The sequence below is a fragment of the Chlorocebus sabaeus genome, chromosome 20 (genome assembly GCF_047675955.1).
Source record: "Chlorocebus sabaeus isolate Y175 chromosome 20, mChlSab1.0.hap1, whole genome shotgun sequence".
Classification (NCBI taxonomy): domain Eukaryota; kingdom Metazoa; phylum Chordata; class Mammalia; order Primates; family Cercopithecidae; genus Chlorocebus; species Chlorocebus sabaeus.
In genome coordinates, this window is record NC_132923.1 from 25598450 (window position 1) to 25616471 (window position 18022).

Genomic DNA, 18022 nt, shown 5'->3' on the forward strand with positions numbered 1-18022 from the left:
GATGTGGTAATTCAAGCCAGGAGTATGAATAAAACCAGTAATTGAGACAAGACAGTTTGAAAACATTAAGAGAATCAGTGATCAAGATGTAAGGAACTCCCTTGAAAAGGGAGAGATCTTTAAAAGAGATTGAGAAGTTGTAGACAAAAAAGTAGGAGCAAAACCAGGAAAGTATATTGGCAATGGCGTCAAGATGAGGGAATAATTAATAGTGCTAAGAGGAAAAATTTTGAAATAGTGTGAGATAAAGAGCATCAACTGCAATGGACAGGTGAATAAATGACTGAATGAATACAACGGATGTTCTGATGCAACTCCAAGATCTCCCTGCAGAAACGAAGGTCTATGACAATAAGTGATAGTTTCGATGAACGTGGGCTGGAGGAAAGCGTTACGTAAGTTTAGAGGCAAAGCTTCAGGAAAGAGGAGTAAATGGGAAACCTTCAGGGAAGCAGCAACAAAAATCGCTGGCCACAGGCAGGCGTTTGAAGTGTTCTCAGGCCACAAGTGCATGATTCCAAAAAAGCCCGCCGATGTCTTTTAATGCACTGACGGGAGAGAAAAACAAACTAGCGGCGAGCGCAGAAGCAGAAAATTTAAGATTGACCCCGGAAACATTTTATTTTGCGTAGGTGTCGGGAGCGCTTTCTTTTGCGATTTGTTCCTTGATCCGGAAGAAGAGATAGCAAATATCACTTGCCATTGGATTGAATCATAAGGGTTGGGCTTTAGTGAGCCAGTCACCTTGGCAAACGGACGTGACGACCCCGGAAGACGCCCGACCGAGTTTTTCTCCAGCTATCGGCTTCAGTGGGCGGGGCAGCAGAGCCGGTCTGACGCAGTCTTCAGCACTGACCAGGCCCCGTTGGGGGCGGTGCCACCAAGGACACGCCCCCTACGCCTGCTCCGGCGGGGTCTGGAGCGTTGTCGTACGCTCTGGGGGCGGAGACGCACGCCGATTCTCTCTGAGCGTAGGGCTGTGAGGGCGCAGTCCACCGCCAGGAGCCTTCCGGTTTCTGGGTGGCTGCGCGACCTCGCTCCGAAGCTTGGGGATACACCCTCTGGAGATCCCGCTGTCGCCCTCCGTTAAGGTCGAACCCCTCACAGTTGCTGCGGGCAACTGCAGCCCAACATTCCCTCGCTTTGGTTCTCGCCCCATTGAGAAACTCGGCCCCACGCTTCCCACTTTCCTGGCTGAGGTGTCCCCTTTCTCCCCACTAAAATGTCAAATAACCTACGGAGGGTCTTCCTGAAACCCGCTGAGGAAAATTCAGGCAGCGCCTCGCGTTGGTAAGTACCGGTTTCGAATCCTCCCCACGCCTGCCCCCCTGTCCGTCTTTGGGATGTGGAGTCGGCCGTCGTTTCCGGACGCTATGTAGTTTGAGAGGAGTTGGAGCCCGCAGAGTGCGCCACTCAGGCGGGAAGCGCTCGTCACCAGGGCGCTTAAAGCCCGTAGAGCGCCTTCCTCTGGGAAATGTAAAACCTCTTTAGAGCCAGACACAGCCCGTCCCCGGCTCCGCGGCACTCCAGCGTCTCAAGTTTAATAGGCGGACGGAGTAGATCTCCACGGGAGATGAAAACCAAGATGGCCGACGCTCTTATGTGACTCAAACCTTCTGGAAGATTCTCACGCACACGCAGAAACGCAGCAGTCAGCACGGATTAGCAAGTGCAGCCCTGGTGGCGCTGGACCTTCAGTGAAAATAGTTACATTTTAATAGTGAAACAGAAAGGGTGTGTGATTGAAGAAAAATGGCTTTAGAACAAGGAGATTGAATATTTAAAATTTCAAGTAATAGCTTTATGTGAAGAGAGAGAAGTAAGAATGGAGAAATCCTCGTGTAAAGTCAATCCTTTTGAACAGCGTTTTGGGTTGTAATGAAGTGCCATTTCATTGGCTATTTATATTTGGCATGAGGAAAGTCCAGTATTTCTAAGGAAGATATTCTGGTAAAGTTAGAAAATAGATGATTAGTATTTTAGTTTTGTTTTTTAAATTGTATTAAGAGGAAATGAATCGGAAACAGAATGTTAGCTAAAGCAGAATGTTTTCACTTGTACTCTCACATGGTTAGTAGATTAAGTGATGAGGAAAAAATAGGGTCTGCAGACTCTAATAAGAAAATGAAGAACTAAGATGCAAAACTCGCGGAAGAGGATTTTCGTTTGAAGAAAATCAGGCTACCTGGGGTTAATCTCAACTTTGCTAGTTAGCATTTGTGAGGCCAGGTACCTGTTTCCAGTCTGTAAATGATAGCACTTAGAAATATTTTAAAGATTAGGAGAATTAAATAATGTAAAATACGTAATGTAGGAAAATAGTAAAGCACAATTTAAATGTTAGCTGTTGCTATTATAAGCACACAACTTTAATTCTGAACAGATTTTAGCCCAGGAAGTAGTTTTGTTTAATTACAAATAGATAGAAAACTTGATTGCAAGACCGAAAGTAATGCTTGTTCCTTAAAAGCCGTATTATAAAAGGAAATGGTCGCTAATAGTAATGAGCCAAAATTCTATTGAAGAACTGTCAAGAAAGAACCATTGTATTTCAAATCATAAAGAGCCATTTTGGTATACTTGTGTGTTTTTTTCTTTTTTTCTTTTTAATTTTGTGGTGGAAGTTTGGGGGAAGGGGCAGAGAGTGCCCTGTGTAGATATTAAAAAGTAGAATTACTTTTTAATGATTAATTTCTGCTGCCTTATTTTAGTACCTGAATAATGACTTCTGACTTAGCTTAATTTATAGAAAATTTGTTTTACGATTGCATTTTTAAATATAAAAAGTAAGATAAACAACTTTGTGTGTGTGTGTGTGTGTGTGTACCCTTAACTCCGTTATCCAATTTCTAATCCTTTTGGGGATTTGAAGATTTTTAAATTACAATTACATTCGTAAGTCATTTTGAGTTCATTAACTCATTGATTTATACGTTGCTTTTATTATCTTTGAATGTATTTATTTAAATCATTGAGGTTTTACATCATATATTTGGGACATTTACCAGATGACTTTCAGAAGCTTCGACATTTACTTTGGTTAATGGTTGCATATTTGATTCCATTCTGTTTTGTAAGTAACAAAACATCCAAATATAATTTTGTAAATAATATTAACATCAGCCCTTTTAGTTTATTGGAAGCTTAGTTTTCTTATTTTTCTGGTAACATGTTTGATGGTACTAAATATTTATTTTTATAACTTAAGTGACTATGACTTTCTTATTTGTAGCTTAATTTTTTCCTAAGTTACCACTTACTAAAAGTTTTTTAGTAGCATAATACAGAATTGTGTATGGTTATATATTGTTTGAAGTATCTAATTCATCAGAGCATAAAATGTAAAACCCAAATTTAATCTTAGAGTACAAAGGAAAAATCTGGAAGATACTTGTGATACTATGCGTTTAATTTATGTTGATTTGGGGTTTATTGTCAAAGAACAAAGTAGGAGTCAGAATGCTATAGTGGAAAGAACCTTTTAAGTCACAGAGACTTGGGTTCATATCCTAGCTTACCACTTATTATCAATACAGTTTAAACATTTGATGACAAAACATTCATTTAGTACCTACTATGTATGTGGTAGACAGTGCTAAATGGGAAGACTGATTAAATAAAAGGATATGGACTGTTTCCAGGGAAAACCTTACAGTCATGGTGGAGGAGGAGGAAGATAGAGTTGATGTAGTAAAGGAAGAGAGTAGAGGAAGGGAGTTGGAGGAAAGATTCCAAGAACAGCTGAGTTGGGAAACATAAGTATCAGCTATTCAGTTAAAGATGAATGCAGGATATACGTATGCAGAGAACTGGTAAATAAAGGACCTGTGTGGTTTATGACTGATACTTGTTGCTTGATTCTGTACAAGTAGGATAGATAAATAGCTCTTAAGGGTTCTGTTTGCCCTGCTAAGAAAATTAGACTTCATCTATTGGAAATTGTTCAGAGTATTTTAAGGAAAAGACTGACATAGGTGTACATTTTAGATAACTTGGCAGTGTGGTTTTGAGGGTGAGTGATCTACATGTAAGGATCCTATTTCAGTTGTCTTTTCAGAAATTCTGAGGGCCTGAACTAGCTGATGCAGTACCATAGGGGTTGAATTCAAAGAAATATAGAAGGGAAAATAGACCGACTTTGTTAATTAATTGGCAGGAAGAAAGGCGGATCAGTTAGATGCCGGTTTTCTGGATGGATATTGGTAAATTAACTGAGATGAGGCACACATCAAAAAAGCAGTCAGATATTTAGATATGAAACTCAGGCTGAGTCAGAGGTGAGACTAGAGATTTGGGAAGCATCACGTTAGAGGTACTATAATGAAAGCCTGTGGTTATATAGCGTACAATAATAAGAATTAAGACATCATGTGATTGGCCATTGGCAGCTATCTTCCCATAACCATTTGTATCCAAACGGAGAGCTAAACTTAAGTGTTCTCAGCAGGGGGTTTGGTTTGATTGGAGTGATGATGCTTCATTGTCAGTTCAGTATGCATTTTGTTGTGTACAGTGTTTTATTATCTTTTGTGATTTGAGTGTATCTGTGTATGTGTGTGTGAAGGAGAGACAGACACATACTATACAGTCTAAATGAAATCTGTCATTAATCTCTCAGTTTATACATTTGAATTTTTTGGACCCTGTTATCATGGGGGTATGCTAAAGTAAATACAGAAAGTAGATAAGCTTTCTCAAGGGGAGTGTGTAATTCTAAGTAAGTTATTAAAGATTTCTAAATCTCCATTTTCTCTAGTATAAAATGGGAATGGCAGTTCATAACTTGCTCGACTGTTTATTAAGATTAGAGTTAGTAACAACTGTTATATCTATCATGTACGCAATACATGGTACATATTATTGGATAGATAACTATGTTATGTACTTACATATATTATGTTCTGTATGTACATAATATTATGTCATAGATAGTAAGATGGAAAAGGATTTCCTAGCAGTTGAAAAAAATGTATTTTGTAAAAATATCTATAAAATGTTCATCGGCCTTCAACATTTTTATTAGTCTATTTCCTTTTCTTTTTTTTTTTTTTTTGAGACGGAGTCTGGCTCTATCGCCCAGGCTGGAGTGCAGTAGCGCGATCTCGGCTCACTGCAAGTTCCGTCTCCCGGGTTCCCGTCATTCTCCTGCCTCAGCCTCCCGAGTGGCTGGGACTACAGGCTCCCGCCACCTCGCCCGGCTAGTTTTTTGTATTTTTTAGTAGAGACGGGGTTTCACCGTGTTAGCCAGGATGGTCTCGATCTCCTGACCTCGTGATCCACCCGTCTCAGCCTCCCAAAGTGCTGGGATTACAGGCTTGAGCCACCGCTCCCGGCCTGTTAGTCTATTTCTAATATGTGAATGCCTCACATCAATATTAGAATAGTAAAAAATGTCAGAAGTTATATAACATTACCAATATGTTTGATGTGCCTTTTTATTAAATTCTCATTACTTTTTTTTTTTTTTTTTTTTCTTGCTCTGTGGCCAGGCTGGAGTGCAGTGGCGCGATCTGGGCTCACTGCAACCTCCACCTCCCAGGTTCAAGTGATTCTCCTGCCTCAGCCTCCCAAGTAGCTGGGACTACAGGCATGTGCCACCACACCCAGCTAATTTTTGTATTTTTAGTAGAGACAGGGTTTCACCGTGTTGGCCAGGATGGTCTCCATCTCTAGACCTCGTGATCCACCCGCCTCGGCCTCCCAAGGTGCTGGGATTGCAGGCATGAGCCACCACACCCCGCCAAATTTCTCATTACATTTTTAAAAGACCTTACCTTACCTTATTCTCAGAGACCAACTGCATATTTTAATGGAAGATAACTATTATGTTCCCAGGCAGTTATTTTATTTACTTCCCCTAGTAAGCTTTATTTTCCCCTATTTAACAAACGAAGAAACAGATTCAAAGAGGATAAGTAAATTTTCTAGTCAACTCGTAATTGTAAGAACCAGAATTAGAGGCCCGTAATCTTTCTAATATGTTCCTCTTTTCTCTTTTAAACTGTTAAACTGTATTATTTTTCAAATGTAGTTTCTCAGTTTGAACACCAGCTGGTTTAAAGTAATTACCTTAAAGTAATTAGGTGACCAAACTAGAAAATGGGGTGCAGAATCTGGTTCTACTTTTAGTTCTGACATTACTCTGCAGAATATGATCTCTCAGAAAACAGAATCTTTGTAGGGTTTTAATTATTTAATCTCTTCAATGGAAGGCTTTTAGATATGAAAAACTGTATATTGATAGAAGGAGTACATATTTCATCGTGAGTTATTACTTCTTAGCATTCTGCATTTCAGATTAATTTTTAGAACTCATTACATTTTGTTGCCAAGAAATCGTGGACTTTTTAAAAAATTATAGCTCGTAGGATTCAATTCAGCTAACATTATTGTGTGCAATTTCCAGTTTCTGGATTAGATGTAGAGTATATCGATATGAATAGTATAATCTACCCTGCAGGAATTTATGGTCTGTGGTAGATTATGTGAATCTCACTGATAACATTGACATGGAAGAAGCTTAATTTTTCTTCCTTTTTTTTAATCTTTTGGAGGAGAAATAGAGGAAAAGAGAGGGGAAAATGTAGTGATCAGATTGGAAAATAGCTCATACGATATAGTTTTTTTATAAAGCAGAAATATAGAGGTCATATAAAATACTATGCTTAGTATTGGAAGGATAATTGCAAAATAAATTATAAAGCCTCTCACCTTAAGGAGTTTCAGTCTTATTGAATGAAACAATACTTTACTCATTTTTTAAAATTAGCTAATAAAGTCAATAAAGAAAGCATTATATAATTTCCAACATTAGCGGCACGAATAAGAGTGCATTCGGAATTCCAAGTTGGAAAAAATTAAACTGGAGTGACTGGCAGATGTTTTATGAAAAAGATAGAATTGGAAACTAATTTTATATTGTTGGAGAAGAAAAATAATAATACTTTGAGTAAATAATGTAATGTACATGCCATATTTCAGAATAGCAAAGAGCTCTCTCTGGTAAGAGCAGAGATTTCACATTGAGAAGTTGTGGGTGGTATTGTTGTAGAGATTGGTTGGAGCTAGATTGTAGATGATTTTTGTGTCCAGCTGAATTGGCAATGATGAATACTAAAACTTTGAACAGGAGGTAACAGGATGAAAACAATTTTAATCTACCAGAGATACATAATATTCAATAGTGGCTGCAATCAGAAAAACTAAACATCAGCAAAATACTGTAGGGATGAGAATGATGAGTGCCAGACACATCTGATGAGGATCTCATGTGGATGGTGGAAGTCACAATGATGAAAAAAGAAAAGATGGATGAAATGAGTTTTAAAAAAACCTTATAGACTTGATGATTCAGTATGCATCTATTAAATGTTTACCTTTTGTAATCACATGTGCAAGGTTCTGTGGATGAATTTAAATAAAAATGATGATAAAGACATATCAGCAATGACTAGGTGATTTAAAACCTGTAGGATGTGAAAAATACTGGTGCTGCCACATGATTGAATGGTAGGAGAGACGACTAGTTTTCAATAGAGTAATTTTGACTTCCTGGGTTTAAAGTAATGGTATTAAAATGTTTGGTAAGACATCACAAATCCAGAACTGATGTCAATTCCAGTAGGGGACAGGAATAAAAGGATATAACTATGGGAGTCATTATTCCAAAGAAGATAGTTGAAAATAGTTGAAGCCGTGAGAATTGTTGCAGTCTTCAAGGAAGAATGTCTTGAAGGAGAAAAACAGGATCAAGAATTGTACTTTGTGGTTTGTGGAATAGTTACATGAGAATGCTAAGAATGCAGAAAATGAGTAAGGGAGCATTAAGAAAGTCAAGAGAAACAGAAATTGTACACAGTGGAAACCATGATAGGAAAGAGGATCAATATGGAGGGATAATTAGTTGCAACAGAGAGTACCTAGGGAATGAAGATAAAGACATATTTAACTGTGAGAACATATGTGGTAATCTTTGAGAATGAAGTTTTAGTAGAATAATAGGAAAGAAAATAGACTACAAAAGAAAGTAGGCTTCAAGATAACTTTCTGGCATATCACTTAATTGCGGCTTGTTAACACCATCTACCAACTTCCTGTCACTGAACTTGGCACTTAGTTCACCATCTTCCCTGTAATCCTATGTGATTTCAGTATCCGTATGGATAATCTCTTTGTCACCTCATCTTTATTACAGAGATCTTTTCCCCCAGTGATCTTATTCTCTGTTCTGCTGCACCTACTTTTGTAGTCCTTATTCTTAGATGAAATTGCTGCATCTACAAAATTGTTTCATGCATCCTGTTTTCTAAATGCCAGTTCCTGTATTTCTAGCTGACTTGTTTAACTGTTCCTACTTTAACTGTTAACTTTATCTGGCCCTAAAGACGAATAATCCCTTTATTTTATCCCTGTACTTTAGCCTTTTATTCTCTCATTTTCTTCCTATCCAGTTTAGATTCTGTGTTTCATTTTAATAACTCTTATCAATACTTTAAATTCTTTTGCTCTTCTTTGATTTTTGTTGCACCTTCCTGATGTCACCCCAACCCTGGATGAACTCGATATGCTTTCTCTTTATCTGTGCTTGGTGTGACAAGGAAAGCCTCGAGTACAGATTAGTACCACTATAAATTCATAACCACTAGCTGTCTCCCCATGCCATCAATACATCCTGGCAACTTTAATATCTTCTGTGGTCAGTTTACTCCCTCATGAAGACTGTTTCAGATCTTTGATTCTCCTCAAATCTTTCCATATTTTTGCTCTTATTTTTAGCAGATGATATCATGTGATTTTTCATAAAGAAAATAAAACCCTTTAAATGAGAATTACCTCAGCCCTCTAACCCCAAAGTTGTATGCTTACCTGAAAATGCACCTAACCTCTCTTCCAGTGTTCCAATGGAGGGAGATAGGTCTCCAGCTCTCTTTAAGGTTCAATCCCTCTACCTGTCTCTCTGGTTTCCATCTCCTACCTCCTTCTCATTGTGTATCCCTTTTGTTCCTTTATCACCAGTTTCTTCCCTTAACTGGCTCACTTGTGTATTTACATTTGTTCTGGTTTATCTAACCTTAAACAAAGTAAAAGGAAAGATCCCTTTTTTGATACCGTTTATTCCTGTAACGTCCTGCCAGTCTTTCTCTTCCCCTTGACAATCAAAGTTTAAAAAGAGTTGTCTACTTGCTTTCTTCATATCCACTCCTCAGCAACTTCTTTCCCCTACCACACCGCTCTTACTAAAGCCATCAGTGATCTTCACAGCACTATTTTAGGTGTACATTTTTAATCCTCATCCTATTTGGCATCTCAGAAACTTTTAGTATATTGCCCAATTTTCTTAAAATCCTCTCTTCCTTTGGCTTAACATTGCATCAGAAGCAATGGTTTTCTTCCTACAACTCTAAGAATAATGGAAAGCCACTGCAATGTTTTAAGCAGGGAAAGATCAGTTTTAGTGTGCTGAGTAAATTGAAAAGTAGAAGATATGATTGAAGAAAAAAATCAGTCATGAAGCTATTGTAGTATTCTAAGCCAGAGATGATGTTTGCTTGGAGTAGAGTGGTCACAGTTGATTTGGAGAGAATTGAACAGATCAAAGGAAATTTAGGAGACAATATCAACAGGATTTTGTGATCACTGAATATAGAGAATAAGAAAGGAGCATTTACCTATTCTGACTTAAGGCATCTAAGGTAGATGAGATGCTATTTAGCAAAGAAAACCCTGCAGAAGATGGAATTTGGGGGATTAGGATGGGAAGAGATCTGGCCATGTTGAATTTTAGGAATGTTTGAGATTCTGAATGAAAATGTTAAAAGGGAATTTGGATATATAAGCCTACATTTCAAAGAAGCCACAGATAGAAATACTGAAATTGTTGATATGTAAGTGATAATTTAATTGAAGTTATGCATTGAGAAGAAAGCATCTAAGGAAAGAGTACAGAATAGGAGGAAAAGGATTCTTTCTAAGCTTTGGAAAACTCCCAACATTTGAAAGTTGATTCAAAAGTATGAGTTGGCAAAGAAGACTGAGGAGCCACTACAGAGGCTACTGTTACTCTTTTGATTTTTAAAAATCAATTAAAATATAAGAATCCACAAAAACAGAGGGGGCCAGATTAGGCCCAGAGGCTACAGCTTACTGATCGTTTTTTCCTAATGAGCCTGGTGCTTAAATTATAACAGACACTTGGTAACTTTTTGTGTAATGACTTAATATTGAATATGTCCTTATCCAGGTCAAATGTGCTTTTCTTGTGGTGCAGGGAGGTAATAAAGGTAGATTTTTCCTCTTAAAGCCCTGAAAGCAAGAATTCATCCTTTTCTTAGGGGTTATTCTCTTTAGAAGTTAACATTTAATTTATTAAAAGTCAGTGTATGACCAGCCTGGGCAACATAGCAAAACTTTGCCTCTATAAAAAATACAAAAATTAGCTGGGTTTAGTGGCATGCATCTGTAGTCTCAGCTACTTGAGAAGTGGAGGTAGAAGGATGGTTTGAGCCCAGGAGGCAGAGATTGCAGTGAGCCGAGATTGTATACCTACACTCCAGTCTGGATGACAGAGCTGGGCCCTGTCTCAACAACAACAACAACAAAAGGTCAATGTAATGTTTTGACCAACTCTCAATTGTCCAAAAGACAGTTTTACATTTTTGTAAGGATATAATAATGTTACTCGTGCTGCAGAAAGGTAAACCAACATTTCTACAGATACATAGAATTTTGGGTGTTAATTTTTATTAATACCTGAGAGTTTTAAAAACGTACCTTTATGCTTTTTGAGAATCCTAATTATTATCATTATTATTTGCCCTTGAACTTTTTTATTTATTTGATCTTAGTTATCTAAGACCATGCTAGGTCTATGGGATATGGACACTGCACTCATATTGCTAGAATTTAACATGAGAGACAGTCTATAGACAAACATGTTAATATATGATGACAATCTATGATATACACCATGAAGGAAGCTAACAAGCATGATGTTATAGATTAATTATGAAGGAAGGACAAGGATAAAGTGGTTAGAAAATGTATCTCTTGAGAAATATCATTTATGCCAAGACTTGAGCTATGTGAAGAGTTGAGTTGGGTGAGGAGTACCTAGGTAGAGTGATAGTATGTGTGATGGCCCTGAATCCCATGAAAGCTCAATATTTCCCAGGAACTGAAAGATGTTTTAGATATAAATCAGGTAAGCTATCTATATTCAAGTAATCTCCAAATAACTAATTATGCAAACAGAGGTTAGTATGTATTGACTTTTCTTAAAATTAGACAATCTGTACTAAGAAATAATTCAAGGCATGGGGGTCAGAATTGATTCAGTTAAAAAAAAATGATTTCCAGTCTTTTCCACATTGATTGAAAATCATTCAGCTGAAATTGCAGTGGTATTATATGTATGGGTTGATAGGTGATTGACAATTGACTAATATAAATAATTGCTATACCAAGGACTATTTAGCACTAAATCTTAAATGTGCTGAAACAGTAATGAGAAGAAAATGATTCCTACATAAATAGTTCAGTGAAGTCTATAGTACAAAAATGTGGCAAACTAAGGTAACACCATGAGAGATAGCTTAGGCAAAAGAAGAATGGCTGGCAGAACTTGAGAGTTATTGAAGGAAGAAGACAGAACAGATTGAGGGGGAAAAGATTGAGATAAATGGAATAAGAGTAAAGGGAGAGGAAATGAGAATCTTCAGTTAGAGTAGAGGAGGTGGACAAGAGGAAAGAATTCAGGGAAAGGGGGAAGGGAAGATGCTAATATTTTTAAGAGGAGCTTACTTTAGTAGCATAATTTTATATAGGGCAAAACCTTAGAAATGTCTACTTTTAGTCTTAGGAATAAATGTTATTATCTCATACCCATTGCCTAATATAAGAAGCTGACTATAGCATTATCTCTTCTACTTCAAAATACTTGTTTTGCAGTCTTTTACTTTAAAAACTCAAAATGGAAGATTATATACTTTATATTTTAGTATTTAAAAATATTTACAAATATATATTTTTAAATAAAATGTATATACCATGTAGTATGTTTGTATTTATTTACTCAATGTTCTTTTAAGTGTTTCAGGCTGCATGTACCAAGTAGTTCAGACGATTGGCTCGGATGGAAAAAATCTTCTGCAATTACTTCCAATTCCTAAGTCTTCTGGAAATCTTATACCACTAGTTCAATCTTCAGTCATGTCTGATGCTTTGAAAGGGAATACAGGAAAACCAGTTCAAGTTACTTTTCAGACTCAGATTTCCAGCTCTTCCACAAGTGCATCCGTTCAATTGCCCATTTTTCAGCCAGCCAGTTCTTCAAACTATTTTCTTACAAGAACAGTAGATACATCAGAAAAAGGTAGAGTTACTTCTGTGGGAACTGGAAATTTTTCTTCATCAGTTTCTAAAGTTCAGAGTCATGGTGTGAAAATTGATGGACTCACCATGCAAACATTTGCTGTTCCTCCCTCAACACAAAAAGACTCATCTTTTATTGTAGTTAATACCCAGAGTCTTCCAGTGACTGTGAAGTCTCCAGTTTTGCCTTCTGGGCATCATTTACAGATTCCAGCCCATGCTGAAGTGAAATCTGTACCAGCGTCATCATTGCCTCCTTCAGTGCAGCAAAAAATACTTGCAACTGCCACCACCAGTACCTCAGGAATGGTTGAGGCCTCCCAAATGCCAACTGTTATTTATGTATCTCCTGTAAATACAGTGAAAAATGTAGTTACCAAGAACTTTCAAAACATTTACCCAAAACCTCTTACAGAAATAGCAAAGCCAGTAATACTAAATACCACACAGATTCCAAAGAATGTTGCTACAGAGACACAATTGAAAGGTGGTCAGCATTCTCAAGCAGCTCCAGTGAAATGGATTTTCCAAGATAATCTACAACCTTTTACGCCATCTCTTGTTCCTGTTAAGTCTTCAAATAATGTGGCTTCAAAGATTTTAAAAACTTTCGTAGATAGGAAAAATTTGGGAGATAATACTATAAATATGCCATCATTGAGTACCATCGATCGTAGTGGGACACAATCCAAAAATATGCCTATTAAAGATAATGCTTTGGTTATGTTTAATGGGAAAGTCTATCTGTTGGCTAAAAAGGGGACAGATGTTCTGCCATCACAAATTGACAAACAGAATTCTGTTTCTCCTGATACTCCAGTAAGAAAAGACACGTTACAGATAGTGAGTTCAAGTCCAGTCACAGAAATATCCAGAGAGGTTGTAAATATTGTTTTGGCTAAAAGTAAATCTTCCCAGATGGAGACAAAATCACTTTCCAATACCCAGCTTGCTTCCATGGCCAATCTAAGGGCAGAGAAGAATAAAGTGGAGAAACCATCTCCTTCTACCACAAATCCACATATGAACCAATTCAGTAACTACTTAAAACAGAGTAAGACTTTATTCACAAATCCAATCTTTCCAGATGGATTTAGTACAGGACACAATGCCCCCAGAAAAGGAAGTATCCTCCAGAGCATAGAGAAAATAAGTTCCTCTGTTGATGCAACAACTGTTACTTCACAACAGTGTGCTTTCAGAGACCAAGAACCAAAGGTAATTTTCCCATGTCAGGGTGCTCTTTTTATATATCTATATAGAAAAGTTTGTTTTCTTAATTCTCAAAGTTATCTATAATACGTCTTTCTCCCACTGCCAACCCTATCACACACAGACTGTACACATATGAGTATTTAATTTCAAAACTTCCATCTGAGCAAATTTGAGGAGGAGTACAATTGGGTACAATCTTGTACAAAGGAGTACAATCTTTCTCTTGAATCACTTGGCATGCCAAATCTTTAAAACAAAAAAATCATAGAGCAAAAAGGTTTAGAAGAGTTGGGGAAGGATAATGTGAATTCAAAGCTTAGTGAAAATGTGTGCGTATATGTATATACGTACATGTATGTATGTTCATATATAATAGCCTTTTTAGTATATGAGGAGATCAGTATGCATGTAAAAGAGTTGGTTTCAGGGTTTCGTGGGGTTTTTTTGTGGTAGTGGTGGTATACCATGGAAAAGGTGAGACAGGGCTAATCAATACCTTTCAGTAATTTGTGGAAATAAGATTTTATCAGCATATTTGATGAATTTATTTATTTTTTGGTAGACAAATTTCATTTTTCTTTTTATTAGCTCTTTGTGACTCCTCAGCCAGTTAGCCAACATGCCCACATAGTTACCTTTATGTTCGACTTAAGGTTTGTCTGTCTGTGTGCTTACTAGGTATTTGTACACACCTTTTCCTTGCTTACTTAGAGGTCTACTCAATAATGTCAGCATTTCTCCCCTTCAGTACAGAATTCATAGAACTCCAGAGATGTAAGGAGGTAAATTCTGATTGTTAAATACAAGATTGATTAAAGGCATGTGTGACTTTTCCAGAAGACTACAATTTCTAAATAATGTCATATATGTTATTTTAATGTTGTCATTAGTCTGTATTCTCATTTCAGTTGTTTTAGAGTTGACTACTTATTACCTTTCTAGTGCAACAAATTAATTGAGAAATTGTAGGAGGGGAATGTTTTAAGTTTGTACTTCCTTTTATTCAGTTTTTTGAGTGTGGGTGGTAAGGCAAGGATAATACAAACCAATCATAAAGCATGATGTGTTCTTTTATGTAAGATGAAATAATCACTTAGTTGCTTGTTTAATAAAGTAACTTGAATAATTAGCAGTATTGTTTGTGTGTTTTCTTTTCCTAATTCCAGATCCATAATGAGATGGCATCAACATCAGATAAAGGTGCCCAAGGAAGAAATGACAAGAAAGATTCCCACGGAAGAAGTAATAAGGCATCACATCTGAAGAGTGATGCTGAATTTAAAAAGATATTTGGCGTTACTAAAGATTTGAGAGTGTGCCTTACTCGAATTCCTGACCATTTGACCTCTGGAGAAGGTTTTGATTCCTTTAGCAGTTTGGTAAACAGTGGCACTTACAAAGAGACAGAGTTTATGGTGAAGGAAGGAGAGAGAAAACAGGTAGGTAATACATTTTAGTGTGCTCTTCATAGGTACTACAAATGATACATGAATATTAATTTTCTTGATTTGGTTTTAACCCTTGTGCATTAGTATAAATGATGGTTGTTACTGGTTTTGCAAATACATAATACCAAAACGATATTTAAAACAGCCGGGCCCCAGCACTTTGGGAGGCTGAGGCAGGTGGATCACCTAAGGTCAGGAGTACAAGAGCAGCCTGACCAACGTGGTGAAACCCCGTCTCTACTAAAAATACAAAAATTAGCTGGGCGTGGTGGCGGGCGCCTGTAATCCCAGCTACTCAAGAGGCTGAGGCAGGAGAATCACTTGAACCCAGAAGGCGGAGGTTGCAGTGAGCCGAGATCGCATCATTGCACTCCAGCCGAGGCGACAGGGCAAGACTCCATCTCAAAAAGAAAAAACCAGGCCAGGCGCCGTGGCTCATGCCTGTAATCCCAGCACTTTGGGAGGCTGAGGTGGGCGGATCACGAGGTCAGGAGATCGAGACCATCCTGGCCAACATGGTGAAACCCCATCTCTACTAAAAATACAAAAAATAGCTGGACGAGGTAGCGCACGCCTGTAGTCCCAACTACTCGCGAAGCTGAGGGCAGGAGAATCGCTTGAACCTGGAAGGCGGAGGTTGCAGTGAGCTGAGATGGCGTCACTGCACTCCAGTCTGGCAACAGAACGAAACTCCTGTTTCCAAAAAAAAAAAAAAAAAAAAAATTATGTATTTATATATATATACACACACACACACACACAGGTAAAAATGCATCCCAGTTAAAGATGTGTTTTAATTGTTTTTATTCACCAGTGACATTTTTTTTCCATTGTGTTACAAGAAAACGGCCATAGCTTTTTAACTAGTCATTCTACTTTGAGAACTCTATCTAAATGAAATAATTCAAATGTAGTGGAAGATATAAGCATGCATATGCTCTTAATACTAACCTTTTAAGCAACTTATATAGCTAATAATGATGAAATGTCTATAACTTTGTCTACTGTTACACTTTGACTTATGAATATGTCATTATCATGTAATATTCTGAAATTTAGATCAGAGACTAGTAAACCTTTTCTAATGAAAATCCTCCACATGTGCCTGCTGTGCAAAGGAGAAGAAAAAAACTAAATCACTTGTATACCTCAGGCACTTTACAAGTGCTATTATATTTCTGTGGTAGGTCAGTATGGCTTCTAATACTTGAGCAAGAAAATGTGAATTAGGCAGCTTCTTCTTACTGAATGTGATTAAGACATTTTGGTACCATACAGTGGGAAATATTTCTTTCTTGCTCTAGTTGTCTTCCATAAATTTTGTTACTTGTAATAGCTAAATATTTGTTTCTGCAGACGTTGTTAAACTTGATAGTACCCTATGCATTTAGCAATAACATTCTGTTTTTGTTTTGGAATGTTATTTGATATTGCAGCAGAATTTTGATACGAAAAGAAAAGCAAAAACTATTAAGAAGATGGATCACATAAAGAAGAGAAAAACAGAGAATGCTTATAACACAATCATAAATGGGGAAGCTAATGTCACCAGTTCCCAACCTCTAAGCAGTATTTTACCAACTTCAGATGTGTCACAACATAACATTCTCACGAGTCACAGCAAAACCAGACAAGAAAAGAGAACTGAGATAGAATACTGTACCTATGAGAGGCAAGAGAAAGGCACATTGAATTCAGATGCAGCTTATGAACAAAGTCATTTCTTCAATAAAAATTATACCGAAGATATTTTCCCAGTGACACCACCAGAGTTAGAAGAAACCATTCGAGATGAAAAAATAAGAAGACTTAAGCAGGTGCTGAGAGAGAAAGAAGCAGCTCTTGAAGAAATGCGTAAGAAGATGCACCAAAAATAAAATCTCCTGTACTTAAAGACTTCAGTGAAATAGCTGTTTTTTAAAATACACTTCCGCATTAATAAGTTAATAGTAGATGTGTTCTGAAAGTGTCTTTGAATACGAAACTTGTTTTTTCATCAGTTAATTATAGAACTTTATTTAAGGAATACGGAAAAGGTTGATTCACATATAACTTGTGAATAATTTACATGGGGTATCTATACCTTTGTCTTAGATACCTTTTTTTGGAAGGATAAATTTTATATTTTTCTATTATTTTAACTAGAATTCTCCAAGTTTGAATATTTGGGCAGGGTTTTTCTTATTGTTTGTATCTTTACCTAAATTGCTCAGGCATTATTCCAGCAGTAGATAATGACTGTGTATTACTGAAATTTTACAATCCAAGAGAGGAAATCAGCTCCAAAGTTAGCTTTTCCAATGGATTTGTATATGTACTTGCTTGATCTCTTTACCCTTAAAATGATGATACCTTGTACTCACCATTTTTTTTTTAATGCCATGAAAGTATGTATTATGGCAACATTATTTAAACATTGAAACATTTCTCAAGAATGAGCAACATTTGTTTTGTAACTTTACAATGTAATTTTATATAATCCAAAGTGTATTTTAGAATTCTGGCTATTTGATGTTTTGTTTGCTTATAGTGATGTGTTGTTCCCAGGCAAATGCTCCTTTTTTTTTTTTTTTGAATATGTACATATGTTACTGAGATTGTGTAAAAAGTAGATCCTGAACAGTTGTCACGTTTAACATTTCTTAAACTGTAAAAGTATATTTTCTCTGTCTGGTTAATCTTTAATTTGAGAAGGTTTGGGAATGGTGTAGGCATAGGGATTAAGAGATGGGGAGTTAGCTGAACGTGGTGTGTGTTTGTAGTCCCAGCTGCCCAGGAGTCTGAGGGAGGGGAAAATTGCTTGAGCCTAGGAGTTTGAGGCCAGCCTGGGCAGCACAGCGAGACTCTGTCTCTTAAAGAGAGAGAGGAGGAGGAGAATAAGGTTAATAAAAAATGATCAGGTCAGGCGTAGTGGCTCACACCTGTAATCCCAATACTTTGGGAAGCCGAGGCGGACGGATCATCTGAGGTCAGGAGTTTGAGACAAGCCT

General features: G+C 37.1%; 1 protein-coding gene across 3 annotated transcripts; it reads left to right on the plus strand.

The window, feature by feature from the left end:
• Positions 1-944: 944 nt before the first annotated feature.
• On the plus strand, positions 945-17692 carry LRIF1 (ligand dependent nuclear receptor interacting factor 1). Of its 3 annotated transcripts, none has more exons than XM_007977611.3 (4): positions 945-1290; positions 12087-13587; positions 14751-15023; positions 16469-17692. In XM_007977611.3, the coding sequence occupies exons 1-4, from the start codon at positions 1223-1225 to the stop codon at positions 16907-16909; spliced, it is 2283 nt and encodes a 760-aa protein (XP_007975802.1). In that variant the 5' UTR covers positions 945-1222; the 3' UTR covers positions 16910-17692. The 3 variants fall into 3 exon arrangements, with proteins under 3 accessions (XP_007975802.1, XP_007975803.1, XP_007975805.1); XM_007977612.3 differs by having other exon boundaries at positions 16472-17138; XM_007977614.3 differs by lacking the exon at positions 12087-13587 and having other exon boundaries at positions 988-1290.
• The last annotated feature ends 330 nt before the right edge of the window (positions 17693-18022 follow it).